Source organism: Amphiprion ocellaris, chromosome 24 (assembly GCF_022539595.1).
Source record: "Amphiprion ocellaris isolate individual 3 ecotype Okinawa chromosome 24, ASM2253959v1, whole genome shotgun sequence".
Taxonomy (NCBI): domain Eukaryota; kingdom Metazoa; phylum Chordata; class Actinopteri; family Pomacentridae; genus Amphiprion; species Amphiprion ocellaris.
Genome location: NC_072789.1, coordinates 19,391,855 through 19,414,335, shown reverse-complemented (window position 1 = coordinate 19,414,335; position 22,481 = coordinate 19,391,855). Strand labels below are relative to the sequence as shown.

Below are 22,481 nucleotides of genomic sequence, written 5' to 3'. Positions count from 1 at the left end.
AAGCGACAGGGTCAAAAATGAAGGTAAAAAAAAAGCCTAAAGAAAAAGAGAAAAATTCAGCTCTATGGAAACAGAACAACCATGAAGAAGGAGATAGAAATGTCACAAATGTCTTCTGTGCAGAATGACACGGTTAGAATGACACAAAGAGACAGAACAAGCACAAAAAGATGCAAAAATAACACAAAAATGACATGAAAATTTACAAAAAAAGATACAGAAATGATATGAAAATGACATAAAAATGCACAAAATTGCACAAAAAACACCTAAATGACATGAAAATTACAACAAAGATGCAAAAATTATATGAAAATGACACAGACAGAAAAAGCACAAGAAGATGCAAAAATAACACAAAATCTGCACAAAAACCACCTAAATGACATGAAAGTTCAGAAAAATATGCAAATATGACACAAAAATATGTAAAAATGACATACAAAGATGCAAAAATTACACAAAAATCTGCCATGAAAATGACACAAAAGATGCAAAAAATGACATGAAAATGACAAATATGCACAAAATTGCACAAAAACACCTAAATGACATGAAATTTCAGACAAATATGCAAAAATGACTCAAAAAGATGCAAAAATGACACAAAATATGTAAAAATGACACAAAGATGCAAAAATGATATGAAAATGACACAAAAATACACAAAATTGCACAAAAAACACCAAAATGACATGTAAGTTTAAAAAAAGATGCAAAAATGACAAGAAAATGTACAAAATTGCACAAAAAACACCAACATGACATGAAAGGTTACAAAAAATACTAAAATGACACAAAAACATGCAAAAATAACTAAAAGATCCAGAAATGAGACAAAACATGCAAAAAATGATGCAAAATGACATGAAAATGACACAAAAATGTACAAACAAAATACCAAAATGACACAAAAGTTCAAAAAAACATGCAAAAATGCCACAAAACATGCAAAGATGACATGAAAATTGTGGGTTAGAGTCGCGTTTATCAGGTTAACTCACCTTTATAGATGTTTTTTCGTAAATGCGTGGTGTGTTTGCTGCTCCTTCGTTAGCGCTGGAATAAACGGCGTCTCTGAGGCCCTCGTACTGTTCTCCTGTCAGACGGTCTTAAAATCAGTGACATCACCATTAGAGATGTTTTGCTGTGTGTTTTGAAGCCGCTGAAAACTGTGACACTTCCACAACACAGCACTGCCTTTGTTTTGTCTCTTTTCTGGAGTTCTTTAGTTAAAATAGCAGCGCAGCACTCGGTTCCTCCTGGGAGAAAACAAAGCTTTGTTCCTCCCTGGATCACAAACACACACTCATGCTAGCTCCTGTTAGCATCCAAACGAGACATCAGCCACACAGCAGAGCCGGCTAATCAATGCGTTTACCAATCATCCACCAGGATCTGTCTTCATTTAGCACCACATGTTGTTAAAACACTGCAAACCTCAATAATCCAAGCAGCCTGTTTTAAAATAGCATCTCCTGGCTGCTGAAACTAGCAAAGCAAAGACTCTGGGTTCAAAGATGTGCACACAGATACTGTAGAGAAACACCCACATGCTGAAGCGTCTTTTTCCAAGAAATAGAGTCGTTTTGGTGACAATTCCTGGTTGTTTGTGGAATCTCAGTGTCGAAGCCTCCATTTGTTGGACAAAAATCCCTCCACTTTCTCTAGTTTTCTTGAAGCTTTCATCTAGAAACGCAGTCGTAGTTTTTAATTGTTGTGTTTGTTTATCAAGCTGAGATGAGTCCGTTCGTTACCGATCTTCTGTCTTTAACTGCATTTGTCTCAGAAACACTGTTGATGGAAGATTTTCAGGTGGAAGCTGATTATTAGACATCTGAAGCTCAAGCAGTTTCTGGGTCTTTCATTTGATTTTAATTTCATTTCATTGTTCTTGTGCAGCTGAAGTCAGTTCAGCTTTTATTACTGAGATCTTTCACTACTTTGAATATGTTTTTGATGACTCCTCGGCATGGAGGTTACCACATTTTTGGCTTCACTGTCAGGACTATGAGTTCACTGTGGTAGTCTTGATCCGGTTCTTTCACACTTCCTGTCCGCTTTATGGTCTGTTTTAACTCCAGACTTCCAGAATATTATACAAACCTAAGGAACCGAACCTGAGACGAGACGTTCTGCTGCCGTTCTTCAGATGTGCTTCACTGTCAGGACTATGAGTTCACTGGGACAACCACAGTGAACTCATAGTGAAGGACGGCGGAACGTCTCGCCAAAAATGTGGTCACCTCCCTGCTGAGGAGTCTAGTATTGAAAGATCTCAGTAATAAAAGGTGAACTGAATTCAGCTGCGTTAAGTTCAACTGTTCTTTTGTTTTTATTATAATAAATCTAAACTGCTTAACAGGCTTTAACATCTAAGAAGAGTTGAACCTACTAGTAATGTGATCATTGTAAGGTGATAATCTGACCTTTCAGTGATATTACACCATAAGTCCTTAATCCTGAAGCTAATTTCGCTCACTAGACGTCTTCTAGTGGGTAAAAATACCACATTTCCAACATTTTCACAAGCCAGTTCTAATTATCTGTGAAAATTCCACTTTGACTCCCATCTTCTGTGATATGTTCTCTGCTACATGTGCTGCAAAATAAAGCTGTTAAGAATGGAGACGGAGCAGCTTTACCTGCATCAAAGGTTTAACAACATGTGAATGGATATATTTATGTCTCTATATAAGAATTTTGTTCCTAAAAAGTGTTTTTTATTTATATTTTAGTTAAAGAAATTGAACTCTTTCTGGAGATTTTTACTCACCGTGGGCCATAAGTCATTACAAAAGAAGAACCAACAGTTGATTTATTTATATATATATATAAATAAATAATCCAACAACATCAACATTTATTTTTTAAGGTGTAACTGTTGGTAGAAAAAATAGCGACTTTATATAATATATAAATATTTACCACTTCTATTTTGAATTTATTTCTTTTCAGCCAAAAAGTCACAGATTTTTTCGTCCTGTAACTGCTCTGAATTTTCTATTTTTTACATAATCTGTTAAAAACAAACAGCTTGTTTTTGGGCGTGTGGAATGAAATGATTTTGAGAGAAAGATTTGGTGAAGTTAGTTCAAGGACCGTCCGAGAGTTGAGAATCCAACGACTCTCTTTGATTTCACCGTTTCCGGCTCTGATGAATGCCGTAGTTTTGCTGCTATTTAACCCGTAAACTGCTGCTGCTCTGGAATTCACGTTTTTTAACAGTATAGTTCACCTGAAAGGGTTAATGGAGTGATCTAGTCCTTCCGCTCTCACCACTTCATCATCCTCAACAGCTCTTCTTGTTCTTTCTCTCACCACTTTGTTTGAATTCCTCTTTTTATTTTTTGTGGTGTCCCTCTTTGGGAAACTTCTCGATGCCACTCTCCCTCCATTTACTGCCTCCTCTATTCACTCTCTCCCACTTCAACAATCTGTTCGCTTCCCTCCACTTTCCTCCAGCTCGACGTCTATTCTTCCTCCACGTCGTTCTGTCGGAGCGGCCGGCTAACGGAGCGTGAGATTGGCTAATTAACGGCTGCCTGTCGGCCCCTGCAAAGACAGCTGGGCTATTTGGTGGGAATGGAGGAGGGAGGAGAGGCGAGGGGCATTCATCGTTATATCTATCACACTGCATTATTCCCAGATTTAAGCAATCGCCTCTTCCTGTGTGCATTTAAAAACCAAACGCCTCGTCTTTCTGCTCAAAACGTCTAAATGTTGCGTACGTTAATTCCTTTGCAGCTCAAAACCTGCCGGTGGGTTTGAAGGACGTCGATCTGCAAAAATGACACCATTTGTCAGAGCCAGAAACACTAATAGCGGGAGATGTTCAACTTTCCGACAGTCTTTGAACTACTCATCTGTGATCAGAAAACTTCCTCAAAATTATTTTATTTTTAAAAAATTGCCAAAAAATAAACTATTTGCTCTTTTGACATTCTCTAAAAAGCAAAAAATTCCTCACTCATCAATGGAGTTGTGAAGTCATTCATGGTGTAGCTGGGATCAACAGTCAGGTGGAGAAAATTCTGGGAGTTTTCGGTTGAACTGCAGCCAGTGTTTACACAAACCAGAGAGGAAACAACTATAAAACCAAATCAGATGTAAATAGTTTCAGATCGATAACATGTAAAAAATGGGACAAGGACAAAAAATACCCAGAAACTACCAGAAGTTCATGGGGTTAAAAAAACAAAACAAACAAAAAAACTATGACAAAAATCAGCAAACACTCTGTGATATTTACTCAAATAGGAAACTGATTTAATCTAAATCGCTTCACTTTAATTTGATCTAATCAGATTTTACAAAAAAACAAAACTTCTGTGTTATTCGGTGCAACTGTGAAGCTTTAGTGACTCAGCTGTGATCAGCAGTCAGGTTGCAAATATTCGGACACTTTTGGGCATTTGAATTCTTGACAAAATTTTCCACATCTTTTTGTGAAATTTTTTACATTTTTTTGGTGGAAAAAAATAAATGTTAAAAATGTTTCTTAAGAACATTCACAATAAAATCAACCAAAATCCAAAGAAATTTGCTGGATTTTAGTTGATTATTTTGTGAATGTTCTTAAAGAAAATATTAGAAATTTTACTGATATATGTAATCACTTTAGATATTTTTTTGGAAGACTTTCACTCATTTTTTGAAAATATTTACAAGAATTTTCTTGCCATATTTGGGGGATTTTTTTAATTAAAACTTTTAAGGGAAACTTGGAAACAATATTTCTTGGTGCCTGTAAATGAGGACAACAGGAGGGTTAAAATGGAAAACACTTGTAATTACATGACTTTAGTCCACAGAGGTGAGTTTTTAGGGGTTAAATCAAAGGTTCCAGTTGGAGCTTCCAGTTTGTAGAGCAGCTTTGAAGTTGGTTTTTGAGTGACAGCGCTGGAAAAGATTTGGATAAAAATGCAGATTTGGAATATTATGAAATCAAATACCCAAAATTCCCTTCCATATTTGAGCTACAGTGAGATAAATAGTTCCGATCTCTTTCTGTCGCTGGTTTATTCCCTTTCAGGATCCTAAAGGCATCTTTAGACTTGAGAAAACGTTCAGGTTCGTCGCTCAGTAGTCGCTTCTTCATTTGTTGTCAGAAAAATCACTTCTAATATTCAGTGGCCTCCAGATGACTGCAAAAAAAAAAAAAATCAAACGCACGTCTTCCTTTCAGGTGTTCGGCTGAAGAGAAGGAAGCGTCTCGACAGGAAACATCAAACGGTGGATATTTTTACTGTAGTGGGAAAGTGGAGCAAAATGGTTGCCGGGCGGACTTGAAGGGAAAGATGGAAGGAGTGTTTGGAAGTAGGAGAGTGCGGAATGGATGAAAAATTGAAAACGTTTTAAAGCTGATGGTCGTTTTCCCTCCGTTTGGTCGTCCAGTTAAACAACAGGCGGGTTTTAGTGTCTTTCATTTTAACACGAATACGCAAAGATAAAGCAGCAGAACCTTCAACAGGAGGAAAATAAAGTGTTTTTTAGACTCAATAAGCTGCCAGTGGTACTGTTTCAGTGCTATAAAAGTATGCTTCCATTTATAGAAAAGTGAAAAATATCAGAAACATCATTCATGGGAATTATTTCAAGTTTTCATGCTCGTGGATAAAATGTAGCACCTCAGTGGTGACAAATAAACACCTCATTCACAGATTCAACAACTCCGTCTCTACTGCTGTAAAGTTTCTCTGTTTGTGTTAATTAATTTAACAGGGTTGTGTGTCGAAACCCAGAGGGTTTCTGGGTGTTTTTACTCACCACAATATTAAGTCCTGCATCTCCACAACAGCAACACAGTCTTTATAAACCCCAAGACTTTAACCCGCTAGATTGGAGTTTCCATTGGGGTCCATTGTTTGGTGGCGCTTTTTGTCGCTGTTTTCAGTTGTTTTTGGTCACTGGAAAAAATAATTAGTCCCTGTGTTTAGTCGCTTTTTTATGTCGCTGTTCTCAGTCATTTTCAGACCTAGAAAATTGGTGTTTTCCATTTGGATCCATTTGACGTTTTCACTCACTGTTTACTTTCATTTTTAGTTGCTTCGTTTATGTCACTATTTCCAGTTGTTTTAGTCACTCTTTGCCTTTTTCTGTCCATGTTTTCAGTCATTTTCAGACCAGAAGGTTGGTGTTTTCCATTTGGATCCATTTGACGTTTTCAGTCAGTTTACTTTTGTTTTCAGTTGTTCTTGGCCTTTTATAGTCCCCATTTTCAGTCGCTTTTTGATGTTGCTGTTTTCACTGGTTTTAGGGGTTTCCATGTTGGTCCATTGTTCTGTGGTGTTTTCACTCACTGTTTACTTTCATTCATCGTTGCCGCTTTATGTCACTGTTTTCAGTTGTTTTAGTCACTCTTTGTCTTTTTCAGTCCCTGTTTTCAGTCGTCTTTAGACCTAGAAGAATGTTTTCACTCATTTTACTTTCATTTCTAGTTGTTTTTTATGTCACTGTCTGCTTTTGTTTTCAGTTGCTTTTTTCTGTTGTTTTCAGTTGTTCTTGGCCTTTTATAGTCCCGTTTTCAATCGCTTTTTGCTGTTTTCAGTTTTTTGGGGTCACTGTTTACTGTTATTTATACTTCCCATTTTATGTTGCTGTTTTCACTTGTTTTTCAGTCAGTTTCAGCTGCATTTTGCTTTTGAGTTTGCACTTTAATTTTGCCACCAAAACTTGATGTTTTGATGTTGTTTTCAGTCGCTTTGAAGTCGCTCTAAATAGTCATTTTTAGTCACTGCTTTTTTTAGATCCTGTTTTCAGTTTCTGTTTTATGTCACTGTTTTCAGTCATTTTCAGCCGTTTTTAGTTTAGCCCCCAAAGGTAGTTGGTTTGTCTTCATTTTTTTTTTTCATTTTTGGTTTTATGTTGCTGTTTTCCCATTGCTTTTTATGTCGCTCTTTTCGGTCATTTTTAGTCACAGTTTCCTTTTTTTTAGTCCATTTTTTCAGTCCCTGTTTTATGTCGTTGTTTTCAGTTGCTGTTTACTGTTTCTTGGTTATGTTCCATCACCGTTTGCTTTCAGTTTTTTTAAATTTGCAATTTGATTTAGTTTTTGGTCATTTTTTGATGTTGCAGTTTTTAGTCATTTTCAGTCGTTTTTAGTTTAGCCGCCAAAACTAGTTGTTTTGTATTTATTTCTAGTCATTTTCCGTTACTGTTTTTAGTTGCTGTTGCTTTAATCTGTTTAAATTTGCAGTTTGATTTAGTTTTCGGTCGTTTTTTATGTCGCTGTTTTCGGTCATTTCCAGTCATTATTTCACATCCTGTTGCTTTTATGCTGCGAAAAAGCATCTCAAATTTGCAGGCTTTTTTTGTCAAGGTAAATGACAAATAATTGGTTAAATGCAAAAATCCTGGCTAGTATTCCTTATACTTCATTGGCAGTTTGATGGATGTTATTTGTTTAAAAAAAATCTGTCTTTCTTTGGTCTGTGAAGACATAATCGACGCTCAGTGAAGTGTATTTATCCACAGAATGGACACTTACTTCGACACCACAGTAGAACTAAGAGATCGACGACACTCATTTTAGACACTTTGCATCTAAAATGCATGTTTTTTATCTCAAAATAGTGGAGAAGCCTGTATCGGTGTTTGTTTTAGAAGTAGAACTTTCCTCTATTTGGTGGAGTTCCTATTAAGCATGCAGCGAGTAACGAGGGAAACTCTGCTTCCCGGCGGCTTTGTTTCTGCGAGGCTAAATGGTGTTTTTCTAGTGTTTAGTATTCCACTCTACCAGGGCTGTCCTGCTTTATGGAGCACAGCACTCACACTCTGTTTCATTAGAAGCACTGGTGGTAATTGTCGGCGTTTTGTGTGTCTGTGTGTGTGCGTCAGCCGCTTCTACGCCTTGGACTCTTCTCCAGGGATTAATCCAGAGAAATCCAATCAGACTGTCTTCATTTCCACCGACAACCATTTTAGTTTTATTAGCTCAGAGCGGAGCCAGATATTCTATTAGAGATGTAGCTCGTCCTGCGCCATCCAATCATCAGAGCCCCTTTGTGTTTAATGAAGCCGCTGCGAAGCCAAAACTGAGGTTGGGCTTCGCTGAGGTTGGATCAAACCTGGGATTGAATCTGAATCTCCTGAAATCGCCCCTGAATCCATCTGAGGCCCGACTCCCAAAACCGTTTCACTGAAACGAGTCAGAAACGACTTCCTGTTACGAACGACAAAAGTCTGGCAAAAAAAAGACAAAAAACAAGACAAAAAATGACAAAATAACAAATGAACAATCTAGTATTTTACTTTCTGATCAAAAGAACTTGTCATGGTCTAGAAATTACTTTAAATTTATAGTTTTACTAATTTACAATCTGCAGTTAATGTCTTCTCTGGAATTTTTACACTTTGAGGACCGGATTGGACCCTCTGGAGGACCACTTTTGGCCCTCGGGCTGCATGTTTGACACCCCTGAGTTAGGACAAGACAGCGACTATCTGAAAGTGTTTTTCTCTCCGTCATTTTGAATCATTTTGTGTTCATTAAACCACAGTCAGTCTGTTGGAGCACCGCTAGCTGCTCATGCTAACCTTTCTGTTTGCTGTGTTCAGACTTTACAGCAGATCAAGTGACTGTCGGGGTTCATGAGTTCATGTCGGGGGGCGTAAAGGTCTGAGGAACAGCTGCTGGCAGGCATCAGATCCTCCTATAGACCATCCCCTGAGGAGGCCGATCACACCAGCCCTCTGGGATGTGTTCACGTTCCTGAGCGCTGCTGATTTACGCTAATAAACAAAATAATCTCCTCAGCCGCTAAGCATTTCCAATCCCCTCCCTCCTTCTCCGTCCGCTCCGCCGTCAAGAACAAAGAAAGCAGAGGATGGAGGCTCGCTGTGAGAAGGCTTTCTAATTATAGCTCCGTTCCTCGAATGCCGGCGCTCAAACAAGCAAGCAGAGTTCATGCGTCAGTCCTGTTTAATTATGCAAAATGTGTCTTTGATCAGTGGGCCAGTGTCAGCCTCTAACCTGGTGTTATCACTGTCAGCTCGCCACTTTTAACACCATTATGTAACAATACAGCCCTGTTTGTTACGTAACCGATTAAAATAGTGCTCAGAACACAAAACATCTCCATTCAAGTCCATATTTTGGAATTTGTCTTTCAGATGAGTTCAAGAAGAAGCAAATTAAACTCGAAACGTCAAGCTCCCGACTCATTTCTACTCACTGTTGGTTCATTTTCAATCTAAAGTCCTGCAGCTCAGTGGAAACAGAAGAACATGAAGGAGGAGAGAGAACCCAGCGATGTCTTCTGCACAAGAATGATGCTAGAATAACACATAAATGGCACAAAAAGACAACAATTACACTAAAAGGCACAAAAATGACACAAAAATACCACCAAAATGACATTTAGAAATGTTCAAATGACAGAAAAATAACAAGAAATATGCAAAAATGACATAAAAATGACAAAATTGTACAAAACGATGCTAAAATACCACAAAAATGACACAAAAATACTACCAAAATGACATTTAGAAATGTTAACATGACAGAAAAATAACAAGAAATATGCAAAAATGACACAAAAATGACACAAAATTGTACAAAATGATGCTAAAATACCACAAAAATGACACAAAAACGCGCAAAAATGACACAAAAATACCACCAAAATGACATTTAGAAATGTTAACATGACAGAAAAATAACAAGAAATATGCAAAAATGACACAAAAAGATGCAAACATGACACAAAAATGACACAAAATTGTACAAAATTATGCTAAAATACCACAAAAATGGCACAAAAATGACACAAAAATACCAAAAAAAGATGTAAAAATGACAGCGACAAATATGACAAAAACAAAGTTAAAAGGATGCAAGAATAAAATGAACAAAGAGATAAAAATGACAAAAAAAGACACAGAATGACACCAGATGTCTGTTTTCCAGGTGTTTTTGCTCCTGTCTCATGGTTCATTTTTCAATCTAAAGTCCTGCAGCTCTGTGGAATCAGAACATGAAGAAGAATGGATGCACAAAAGATGTCTATTTTCCAGGTGTTTCCTGTTTTGTCTCATTTTTCTTCCCTGTAGTTCATTTTTCATGACAATCTAAAAGAAATTAATTTGCTTTTGCTGAGCTGTTCTCCTTATGAAGTCTAAATCCATTAAGGTTTTTTTTTTTGCATTAACCAAACTTCTGTTTATGTTCATAAAATAAAGAGTCCAGAGTGAGTAAAAACGTGTCGGGAACAGATGAAACCCACTCGAGACTCCAACTGAAATCCAACTGAATTGAAAAACAAAAATGTAAAAATCTAACAAAACAGACAGAATTGAACTGAATGTCCTCGAATGGTAAAGTTGCAAAATCTATTACCATCATTATATTTATTAATCACGCATGAAAATGTGACACTGTGGCAGCAACATGAACGGTAACAGCAGGGATGCCGTTAATGATTTTTCACTTTCAGCTGATCCGCCGACGTTTCTGATTCATTTAAGTGTCGGAAAATTTGACACCAGCAAAGTTCCCCCAAAACCCAACGGTACCGTAAAGGAAGACGAGGGGAAGCAGCTGATTGTAAGAAGATAAAGTTTCCTTTCGGTCGTCTGTTCAGTTATTGGTTTCACTTGATAAACTGGGTTCTTGTGGTTCTATGTGAGGGAACATGTGGAGGAGGAGGAGGAGGAACTCTGCGACACAACTTTCCTCTTCAGTTGATTCTGGTCATTGAGTCTGGAGTGTGTCTGTCTGTGTGTGTCTGTGTGTGTGTGTGTCTGTGTGTGTGTCTGTGTGTGTGTGTGTGTGTGTGTGTGTGTGTGTGTGTGTGTGGTCAGTCGCCCTTGGTGTCACTTCCTGTTTCCTCTCCTTTGGTTGGATGAATCGCTCGGCAATTTGTCCTTGTGCAAAAAAAAAAAAAAAAAAAAGGTCTCTCTGTGCTGTCCGAGTCCATCTTCATCATAGCCGCCACCATCATCATCATTATCACGGTCAGTTTAGTCACATTTAACGATGCGAGGCGAGGATTTTTATCACTGACGTTTTTAAAATGTTTTTCTTCTCTGGACACCTAAAAAGGATCACATTTTCATTAAGTTTGCTGTGAAATCCTGGACTTATTTAACAGTCATCATAAACACATTGGTAAATGTCAAATGATGTAAAACAAAAACAAAACTCAAATGTGGACCTGAAATAAAAATTTGCCGCATTAGAATTGACAATCTTTAAAATCTTGTAAATATTTTCACATTTAAAGGACCTAAAGGTACAAAATGCTCAAATTTCATTCTGATATTTCTTAAAAATCACTTTATTCTACGTGTTTCATGTAATAATTCATGTTCATGGAGAGAAATGTTTGTTTTTTTAATCTGCCAGTGAGTATAAAAGGCCTCTTTGAAACCCGCAAAAGTTACACCACTTATAACAGCCACAAGAATCTTCAGGTTTTGAATTTTCCAACAGTCCTTGAACCTCTCATCTGTGCCGTTCCAACAGAGATTTAAGACTAAAATCAGGATTTTTCAGCAAAAAAAATTCATTCTAAATATTTCATTTAAAAATTCACCGTTTGCTCGAGGTAGATTCAGTAAAAAACTAAAAAATTTCCACTCCTCAGCCCAACTGTGAAGCCATTCATGAATCAGCTGAAACCAACACTCAAGTGACAAAAATTCAGGGACTTTTTGTTGAGAAGACGAGTGACAAACTAATTAAAAATGCAAGTAGCCAAATGTTTGGAATATGTGAAGGCACCATGACAATTTAAACTTTTGTTTCAAATAAGAAATCAATGAATCTGGGCGATGTTGGATTTATTGTTGAGGTCAGGTTGTTTTTTCCTAAAATATCCCTTCGTCTGAATATTTGACCACGTTTTCAGGTGATTGTGATTTCAGGGCCGACTCGGCTGCTGCTGCTACTGATTTTTAATGATGTAGCACTTGAATATTAAAGCCATTAGGGGAGAGAGAAATTGAGATGTGATTCATTACTCTGCTGTGGGTGAGTTCACTCCTCTCCTCGCTCTTCCTCTTCATTATACTCGCTCCATCCATTCTCCTCTTTCTCCCTCCACTCCATCTTTTTTCATAATTGTTTTTCATCATCATTTGTCTTTTTTTCCCCCTTTCTTTCCTGCACCGTCGCTCGCAAATGTTCCTTTTATTTTTCCGTCTGTATCCTCTATTTGTCTCCTAAATGACGGAGGATGACTCAGGCTCCATGGGGTTTTTATTGTGCTTCTCTATGGTGGTGTGTAGGAGGTACAGTGCTAATAGTCGCTCTCTCCCTGACAGACTAATGACTAGTTTGTGCTTCTGTCTGTCTCTTTCCATCTACGTCCTGTTCTCGGAAATAATTAGCTCGCTCGCCCCCCTTTTCCAAAGATTGCATCTATTATCGCGGATTCTCTCAAAACTCCGCTCTTCCTTTCTTTTGTCGCGCCCACCTCCCGCAACGTCGTCGTCGTCTTTAACGTGCCGATAACGGATTTGTTCTGGTTTCCCTCTTTTGTTCCTTATCGTGGTGGATTCTCCTCCGGTGTCGTAACACTTCTCTGGAAATAATCGCACGTGAAGGACTCGACTAAAGTTGGAAAAAAGTTGGGGAAGCAGCGATGAAATAATTCCATCTCTCCTGTCCAATAAAACCACTCTGTTGTCGGTAATAGCCCATCGGCTCACACTGGATCTCTGTCTGGCTGCACATACGTCACATCAGCAGCAGTAAAGACGCCTTTTAATGCCACTATAGGAGATAAATTGTGCCTTTAAATGTTCCATTTTAGCTCAAACTTCTCCTGACTGCCTTTGTAGTTTGTAATGTTTAGTTAAGATGTACATTCAAGACAGTAAATTCTGTCTGTGGACTGTGGTTTAAAGTTCTGCTGAGATGTTCTGCTTTCTTTCAAAACGATTTTGTTGAGCTGCTCTTTCTTGGAAGTCGTATGTTTCTCTTTAAAACACCCCAAACATGTTCTGTTGCATTGAAGTCAGGCAACAAACGTGTCCACGTCACAGTTTTTACTTTCTTCTCAAAGTGATTCCCCACTTTGTGTGGTTCTCATGACTGTACCTCTTCTAAAGACTTTCAGCAAACTATAGACAGTATTTTGGTTTATCCACAGATATTCATCTAGAAATATCATCTCCTCGACACCTTTTCCACTCATACAGCTCCATATCATCATCACTCCCACCTCTGTTCTTCACTGTCAGGACGTTTGATGTTTGTTGCATTGACTTCCTACTTTGAGGACTGAATTTTTAATATAGTCTTTCTGAAATACTTTATTTCGATTATTCTTACATAGAGACACGCTGTGGTTGAACTAAAAAGTAAAATGACAGAATCATTTGAGTTTTGAGTGACATTACACAGAGGTGTACTCATATCTGCTGTGTACTGTATCGCTGTTTTCATTTGGTATATAAAATTGTAGAATATCAAATTACCACATTCATACATTGAGGCTTTGGCAGCACTGTTTACCCTGACATTCATTAGCATTCGTTAGCATGCTAGCCTAATTACTGTCATGGTGTTGATGTGAGTTATATTACCAGGGCTGACACAGTTACTAACTGTACTGTACTGGGTGTTCTCCTCACCCAGTTTTGGTCCAACCTAAACCACCCTTGATGTCTGTTATTGTCATATTTATGACCATTTATTCAGGAGTTGCTCACGTTCAAAGCTGGTCAAAGGCAGCTTTATTGTAAAGTGTTAAACATATCATGTAATCTTACCAAATAATGACCAAGATCAGTGGGTGAAAACTTGTACAACGTAATGCTAATGATGGATTTGTAAAGCCTTTCATCAGTTATCTAATAATATCGTGTTTTTAAAGGTGTTATAGGGGTGGTCCAGTTCAAATGTGGTGCTGTATATATTTAAATTTGACATCATTAAAGCAATGTTGAATCTTTAAATACTCACAGATACCCGGTATATACACTACCATTCAAAAGTTTAGGGTCACTTAGAAATGTCTTTATTTTTTCAATGAAGATAACATTAAATGAATGATAAATCCAGTGTAGACATAGTTAATGTGGTAAATGACTATTCTAGCTGGAAACAGCTGATTTTTAATGGAATATCTCCATAGAGGTACAGAGGAACATTTCCAGCAACCATCACTCCTGTGTTCTAATGCTACATTGTGTTAGCTAATGCTGTTGAAAGGCTCATTGATGATTAGAAAACCCTTGTACAGTTATGTTAGTACATGGATAAAAGTGTGAGTTTTCATGGAAAACATGATACTGTCTGGATGAACCCAAACTATTGAACAATAGTGTACATAGAAGAATATGAATTTGATTTGTGTTCCCTGGATGGAGACAAAATGGTGGACTTAGCTTAGCTTAGCATGAAGGAACAGCATGGTTTACCCACAGCTTGAGCTCATTTAGGATTAAAACCTGAATGTGTTTCAGATGACCTGGCCTACGAGGTGAGCTGGTTCTTCACTCGGCTTCGAGGCGGACAGACGACGACTCAGGTGGCCGCCGTCGACCGCTTCGGCGTCGTCAGGAAAATGCTCCGCAACTCCTCCAGCGACATTTCAGTCGAGCGTAAAGACACGCACACCTACCTGCTGAACATTTATGGCACTCAGGACAGGTGAGGGAATCGCCGCCAAGCATTTCCTCTTTTGACTGTAAGATTCACCCTCGTTCTTCACTCCGGAGTCTGACGGTTTGTCGTGTGGTTTGCAGCGACAGCGGCGAGTACCACTGCATCGCTACGCCCTGGTACCTGTCGGCCTCCACGGGAGCCTGGACCGAGGCCGGAGAGCTCATGTCATCAAGAGTCTTCCTCACTGTCAAGTTTGCAGGTGGGAAGATGAGTGTGACGGAGGACAGACATGTCGAAAGTCACGAAAAGTTGGACTAAATGTGGTCCAGAGTTTCATTTAGGTCTTAGGGGGCAGTTGGCTTAGTGAGGCCAGAAAAGACAAAAATTTATGAAATTATTGTAACGTGCACATTTGAAAAGTGATAGTGATTGAGGGATGCACGTTGCCATGGCGACCAGGCCAAAAGAAAAAACAAATACAGTCCTAAATGACGTCGAAAGTGGATGTTTCTTTCATGCACAGAAAGCAAAGAGCAAAGCAAAGGTTTTAATTAGCGGTGGGACTCGATTAAAAAAATTAATCTAATTAATTAGAGGCTTGTAATTAATTTATCACATTTTTGTCAAATAGCATTATTTGACACAATCAGCAAAGTTGTTCAACTCAAATAAATGTTGGTTGATGACTGAATGGATGACTTTGGAAGGACTTCCTCCACCTTCACACATGAAGATGATGTTAAGTTTTAGTTTTTTCTAACTCCAGCTCTCTTTCTTTCTCCGTCTTCCTGCAGTGTGGGACTCCCTGAAGTTACCTCTCTTATACGGAGCGGCAGCCTCACTGGGTAACATATTCATCTTCACTCATCCTAACTGTCCGGATCATTATAGTGGATGTAAATTTTACTGCGACTACAGTTTACGCAGCTGGGATCTTGAAGATATTTACCATCTCCGTGATTCTAGCGTCCCTTGAAATATTCCCACAACAAATACTTTCACTGGTGACAAAAATACGACAAAAATTAACTGTCTGACAGGCAGTCTGCACCTCAATGGGAACAGAGCAACCATGAATAGAAGTAGAAAAAAATCTCTTACCATAAATCATAAAAAAATCTAAAGTTGAATGTTTGTTACAAAAATATTTTTAAAAAAATGGAATCAACGTCTTTGACGTTGACAAAAAAAAGATGGCTTCACATGCTAAATTTTACGACTTGCATTTTTAATTTTGCTCTGTAGAAACACTGCCTGCAGTTCAGCCGAAACCTGCCTGATTTTTTGTCATGTGACTGTTCGTCTTAGCGGAGCCCTGAATGGCTTCACGGTTTTGCCAGAGCGGTAAATTTTTGTTTTTTTCCGGAATCTAATTCGAGCAAATGGTTTACGACTGGTGAATTTTTAAAAGAAATATTTAGGATGAAATTTTCTTGCTGAAATATCATGATTTTAGGCTCAAGTTCATGCTGGAATGACACAGATGAGACGTTCAAGGACTGTCGGAAAGTTTAAAACCCGATGATTCTTGTGGCTGTTAAAGTTGTCATTTCTGCGTTTTTTAAAGATGCCTTTTAAACTCTTCAACAAATTAAATAAAGCATTTCTGTCCATAAATAATGCGAATCTATCCAACATGCTGGATATAAATGTGACTCTACATCACACCTCGTCTGGATTCGTATTTTCCTGCGCTGATCCTCATCCAGTCGCGTCCTCCAGGGTTGAGTGTCGCCGCTTTGTAAACAACAACATCTGGTTTAGCTGCTGCTGACAAACTACCACAGTCAGTGTGTGGAAGCAGAAGGAAAAGCAGGAAACGGCAGCACAAAATGCTCAGAAACCGCTTCAAAGCCTGAAAATCTGTCAGTAGAGACGTCCTCTGAATCTGCTGCCAGATACGCCATAGATACTGCTTTTGTTCCTGCTTATTTAGGACGTGTCAGTGCACAGTGGATTTAAAGGCTCTAGGTTTGGTCAAGCTTATTATACTCAATAAAATATGGCTTAACTGGCGCTGATACAGATTTTATAAAGAGGCAGGGATGTTCTGGTTGCTTTTAATCATTAAGTTCTCAGTTTCTGTGCATCTGCAGTGCCAGCAGTGGGAGCAATAACAGCTGCAGAAGTAGAGGAGGCAACTAAACTCTGCTTCTACTTATTTAGATCCAGTTGAACTGTATGATGCAGACGACTTCTTTTTTTAGACTCCAAGTGAACTGTAAAATAAGTCAGAAACACTGGATTCACTGAAGTCTCTGGGTTGAATTTTTTTGAGGACTTTCCAGAACTTTCCCGTCACAAACTAGTTATGGGATTAGTGTGACTCTGCTGTGATTGGTGCTCTGCTACATGCGCTGCAGACAGAGCTGTGAAGGTTAGAAGTGGTGACAGCGTCTCTGAGTTATCCCAAGCATCTTTATCTGCCTTATGTTGTGTTTAAAAAGATTTCTTTGTTTCTCCCAACACAAAAAATATAGGTAAGTTCCCCTCTGAGATACAGGTAACTTCCTGTCTGAGTTCTTAGTAACTTCCTGTCTGAGATACAGGTAACTTCCTGTCTGAAATATAGGTAACTTCCTGTCTGGGATAGAGCTAATGTCTAGTCTGAGTTACCGGTAACTTCCTGTCTGAGTTACAGGTAACTTCCTGTCTGGGATACAGGTAACTTCCTGTCTGAGAAATAAGAAACTTCCTGTCAGAATTACAGGTAACTTCCTGTCAGAATTACAGGTAACTTCCTGGGGCAATCAAACTAAGTTTAGTTTCTTGATAAAAGATCACAGAAGAAAGATGGTAGATAATGTGGGATATAATGAATGCACCAATATGTTGATTTCCAAACCAAACAGTCATTTCAGGGCAAAGCAGACAATAGGTTCCTCTCTGAAAAAGAAATTCAATTTCTAAAAAGCCACTGTAGAACCTTGAAAAGTAGAAGTTTATCAGTATGTACTTATAGAAAAATAAGTACAGCTAAAGAAAATATACAAGCGCTGTTTGAAAAATCTAATAATGTGGACCGGTAGATGTGTTTACAAGATCTGAAACTAAAAGGAAGCCTTATTTTATATTCTTTTTTTTTTTTGTTGTTGTTATTTTTTTTTGCTTGTCTTTCACTTTCAGTTACACATCTGAAATAAATCAATGATTGAATAAAAGGAAGGCGGCTGGATTCCCAGTTGGGTTTAACCTGGTTGTGTGTTTGCAGGTGTCGGCCTCTTCTCGCTGGTGTTTGGTCTGGTTTGCGCCCAGTGCTGCTGCCGCAACACAACACACACTCCGCGCTCACGCAACAAGCTGATGGACCTGGAGATGGACTGACAAACACTTTCCCCGGCGCCGACTCACTGCAGCGCTCACAGGAAGCACCATACGCTCAACCGCCACACGCCCGTCGACGACTTCTGGGACAGCCAGCTGTTTCCGGGCGATGGGCGTTGGGAGTGAAACCCGACGGACGGACGGATGGTGGTGCTTTAAATGGTGCTCAGGGTTCTAGCAACTCTGCAGTGGAGGACCGGGGGATTTGGACACTCGCCTTTCAGACTTGTTTTATAAAATCCGTGGCGCCTCTAGTGGATTTATTGAGCCTGCTGAGACATCACTGCCACCTGGGATTAAAGGAACAGATGTGCTGCCTCTGTATCCGCTGGGGAATAACACACAAAGCGCTCAGGCCGGACTACTCTTTATTTTTGTTTTGTTTTTTTCCTTCTTGGACTTCAACCACTCTGTGCTTCTGAGTGACGGCACATCAGCGAACCTGCTTGTTTTGTGGGAGAATATTGAACTCGGTTGATTGGACGTTGGGTTGATGACTCATCGACGTCTGAACATCTGCCCAATGGATCCTGTTTGTCGAGGGCGAACAGTCGGGCGGCAGATGTCCTGCTGTCGAAAACAAAAGTGCTCCGAGGCATTGCACTACCACCCCAGAGTATTCCGACTTAACCAGAGGATGATATTTACCTTTATGCTCAACTCTAGTTTTTTGAAAATTCAGAGATTTTAAACCGAGAGACGTTTTTAAGCTTTACAAGGAGATATGCAGTCAGTGTGTCTGTGTGTGTGATGTTCTGTACATGGTGCCGGCGTTTGAACTGACGGAGGCGCGCTCGGTTCAGATCAACACTTGAACAGCCACTAAAGGTGGCGACAGCAAGCACTCTTCTTTTCTAAATATCCACAGATGTATCCAGCTGTTCTTTTTGCCCGAGTCTCGTGTGTGTTTTGGTGTGAGTGCTGTGCTTCGGTGTGCAAGACAAAGAGCTGCATGGACCGTTTCATCATGGCGGTGTGGGTCTGTTCCACGTTTCCACGCCATCAAAGTCTCTAAACATCAAGAGTCGCTTCACTAGCGTCCACTCTGTTCCAACGGGGTGACGCAAGAAGCTCGGGTTTTGAGGGCACAGTTTTTAAAGGAGTAGTTCGACAGTTTGGGAAACGTACTGAGCTTGTCAGTAGGGCTGTAATCAATAGTCAACTGAAACTGTACCGACTCTTTGACCGGTTAATCTGCACACACACTACCTGAGGCCTCATTAGCCTGAACGGACCATAAATTGAGATAAAACGCCAGAATTTGCAGCATGTTTAGTCATTTAAACTTATGATATGCTGAAATACCACAATATTCACATGATTGAAGAAGAAGTGAGGAATAAAACGAGTTAGCTGCTGTTTTTTGATGTGTTGGTTGTTCGACACTGATGACTTCTTAGACACTGTGTCACTTAGTTTGGATCAGACTCTCAGTGACCTTTCAGGTAAATAAGTTGAACCTTCATTAGATTGATCCATCGCTAAACTGTGAAAGCGTCAGGGTGTTTTAGGGAGTTAAAAAATCTTCTCCAGAAGGGAAAACTCATGAAATTTCCAGCAATAAACTGCACAAACTAGTTACCTTGTGCTGCAGACAGTGCAGAGAGAGTGTTTTTCTACATTGTGGTCCATTAAAAATACATATATTCATACTGGCACATATGGAAGATCATTGGAAATGCTGATATATCTGCGATTGACTAATATTGACCGATGTTAGGGAGACTGTTGATGTTTTCTCCTTGTGAAAAATTTTGTCTAATGAGACAGTTTTAAGTAACAAGTGAAAAAAAAATCGTAAAATACCGGAGTGTTTAATGCCGAGAATAATTTTTAAGGAGTAAAAAAAATCTGCTCCAAAAGGGAAAATGTATTATCTTTCCAACAATTCATTTCACATAGTAGTTATAAAATTGCTGTAATGGCACCGTTTGACTCCACACCGCCCCTTGTTCTGCTACATGTGCTGCAGATGGTACTGAGAGTGTTTTTCTGCATTATGGTCCTTCAAAAATACATACATTTGTATTGGCACGTATCGAACATCATTGGAAATACTGATATGTCTGCAATTGGCTGATATTGACCGATGATGTTTTCTCTTTGTGAAAGTAACACCAGCAAATGAGAATATAGTCCTATGAGAGTCCAGTCGACCTGGAGATTACAGCCCTACTAACCACAAAGACTAGAAGCAGCGGAGCCGCTAACCGAGCTCGTCTAGGAGTGAAACTTTAGCTTTAAACTAACGGAAGCCATCAGTCCTTCCAGCAGCTCCAGCGTCTTACAGCATTTCCACTCGATTTACTGCACAAATGAGGCTCTGAAATTGCTGGAAGGCATCAGCTCAGGCTAGCAGTTCCCCTTTGTTTCCAGTCTTTGTGCTAAGCTAAGCTACGTCCAACGCCAATCATAATTCTCAAACTGTTCCTTCCAAACCCTCCCCAACTACGAATGCATCCTCTTCCCTGATTCATTTAGGATGTTTTGTCTCCACACCTTTTTCAGAACGGTTGTACAAAACTTGCACTTAATAGATAAAACTACAAAAATGTATAAAAATTCTATCTGTGAAGAGAAATCTGCAATAACCAGAAAGTCGGATCAGCTGCTGAGTGTGTTTTTACAGCAGATGAATGAATGAACACACTCCGAGTTTCAGTCCAAACCCAGCAGGATGCATTCGGACCTGCTGCACGGGGGCTTCGTTTGACGCATTTTAAATCACTTTTAAAGGGAATTTTACAAGCAATATGAGGCTGTAGTCGAGTCACAGCTCCCAGAACGCTGTATTCAGATTATTCACCCTCAATCGGAGCTAAAATACGTCTTTTATTCCCGGAATTTGGCGACCGGGTGGGATGTTTCTCCCGTGGCGGGTGTTTTGGCTGGATTGACAGCGACTGTTATTCCAGAAGCTTCCGGTTCTTCTCCTCGGACCCTCCAAGGGTGTGTTTGCCTCTCGGTGATGTGTTCAGACGAGGTTTTACCGTCGCTCTGAAGAGTCTTTACCAACGTAGCATCGGTACACACCGCTGAGCGTCACTGCAAGGCTCCCCCGGTGTTCTTTTATTTTCTCATTTTATTGCAACTAGTATGATGAATCCTGATGATGTGTTTTTTTTTTTTAAATAAATAGATTTGTAAGACATGTTCCTTTAAATTGATTTTTGTATGCTCTCGTTTGTGTGTTTTATTCATTGCTATCCAACAGTCGGAAATGTTGGCTACTTCCAGACTTTATGCTAAGCTAGGCTAACTGTCCACAGCTTAGACGTGAGAAACACACCAATCATCTCTTCTTACTGTGGTTCATTTTTCACCTCTATGGAAACAGAACAACCACAACTAGGGGTAGAGAGAAGTTTTAATGCCATAAATTATAAGAAATGACAAACAAAATTGAATTTCTTGGATTGTTTTTTACAGTGTAATTGATAATGGTAAGAGTGAAAGCTAATGGATTAGAAAGAAGGTGACAGTCTGACTAAAACGATTCACATTTCATGGTTAAATATAAGGAATCCATAGTTAAACATCTTAGAGCATTGACGTCTTAGAAGGGTTTCTTTGCTTTTTTGCTGCATACGTGAAAATTTTGCCTCCCGTTCATGGTCATCTTCTTCTGCTTCGCCCACAGCAACGTTTAGGTGTTTGTTCTGCATGTCGCTGCTGCCAGACCGGATTTTCTCGTCTGAATAAACCTGTAGTTGTTTATTCTGCACCGGCCGGCCCACGTTCGCCCTCCTTCTGCTGAATATGTCGAGCTTTTGTCCCAACGACGGTCGCGATCAGACTTCCTGCTTGGAGACTTGTGACAAATGTGGGCCAATTTGGTTTTCTCCTCCGTCTCTGGGCAAACCATCAATCAGGGTTTTCTATGCTCCCAAACATGTGGAAAAACAACTTCAAAAACCTCCAGCAGAATGAATGTTTTATAATTCAACACTGGGCTGTGGCTATGTCTCCCGTCCTCTTGTTAGTCTTGTGTGGTTTTTTGCTTTTTGCTCAGACTTTCTCCCTCCATTTGTCACCAGCTTTTCTTTCGCTCCATCTTTCCTGCCGTTTGTCCCATTTCTCTACATTTTCACTCCGCTCTTGATTAGAAATGCAGATGACTGGAAGCCTCGGTCGCTCTCCTGGGTTTAGATTTTTACACCTCTTTAACAACACTCTCTCCACAGAAGATGGAGATGAGAGATCCGGTGTTGATTGGCTTCTCTAACATGCACTTGTTCTCTCTCCGGGTCCATTTGACCCATTTTCCTGCCCCTGGATGTGCCGCTCATGGATCATTTGGTAATGTGGCCTTGTCAGAATTTAAACCGTTGTCGTCTTTAATTGACTCAGGGGTGATTTTAAAAAAGGAAAAAAGACAGCACAGGGTTTTTCCTTTTTTTCTATCTGGTTCTCGTTCCCCGCTGCACTCTCCTGCTGTTTTGGAGATGGCACATTCACGGTGTTACCCTCGGCTCCGACATGAACGTGTCACAGCTTGAGGGTTGCTCCACATAACAAAAAATTCAGACAGAAAAATTTAGCAGCACACGGAGGGAAGTAAGCAGCCTGTTCTCCCCAGAGTCCACCGGCGGCGACGCGT

General features: G+C 39.5%; 1 protein-coding gene across 1 annotated transcript in view; it reads left to right on the top strand.

The window, feature by feature from the left end:
• The window catches only part of LOC111582343 (prostaglandin F2 receptor negative regulator), an 81,752-nt gene extending 60,720 nt beyond the window's left edge, over positions 1-21,032 (top strand). The window contains exons 12-15 of the mRNA XM_023290968.3: positions 14,416-14,602; positions 14,698-14,816; positions 15,352-15,402; positions 17,769-21,032. Coding sequence (XP_023146736.2) covers positions 14,416-14,602; positions 14,698-14,816; positions 15,352-15,402; positions 17,769-17,881 — 470 coding nt within the window. The 3' untranslated portion in view covers positions 17,882-21,032. The remainder of the gene's footprint in view (positions 1-14,415; positions 14,603-14,697; positions 14,817-15,351; positions 15,403-17,768) is intronic.
• Positions 21,033-22,481: the final 1,449 nt, after the last annotated feature.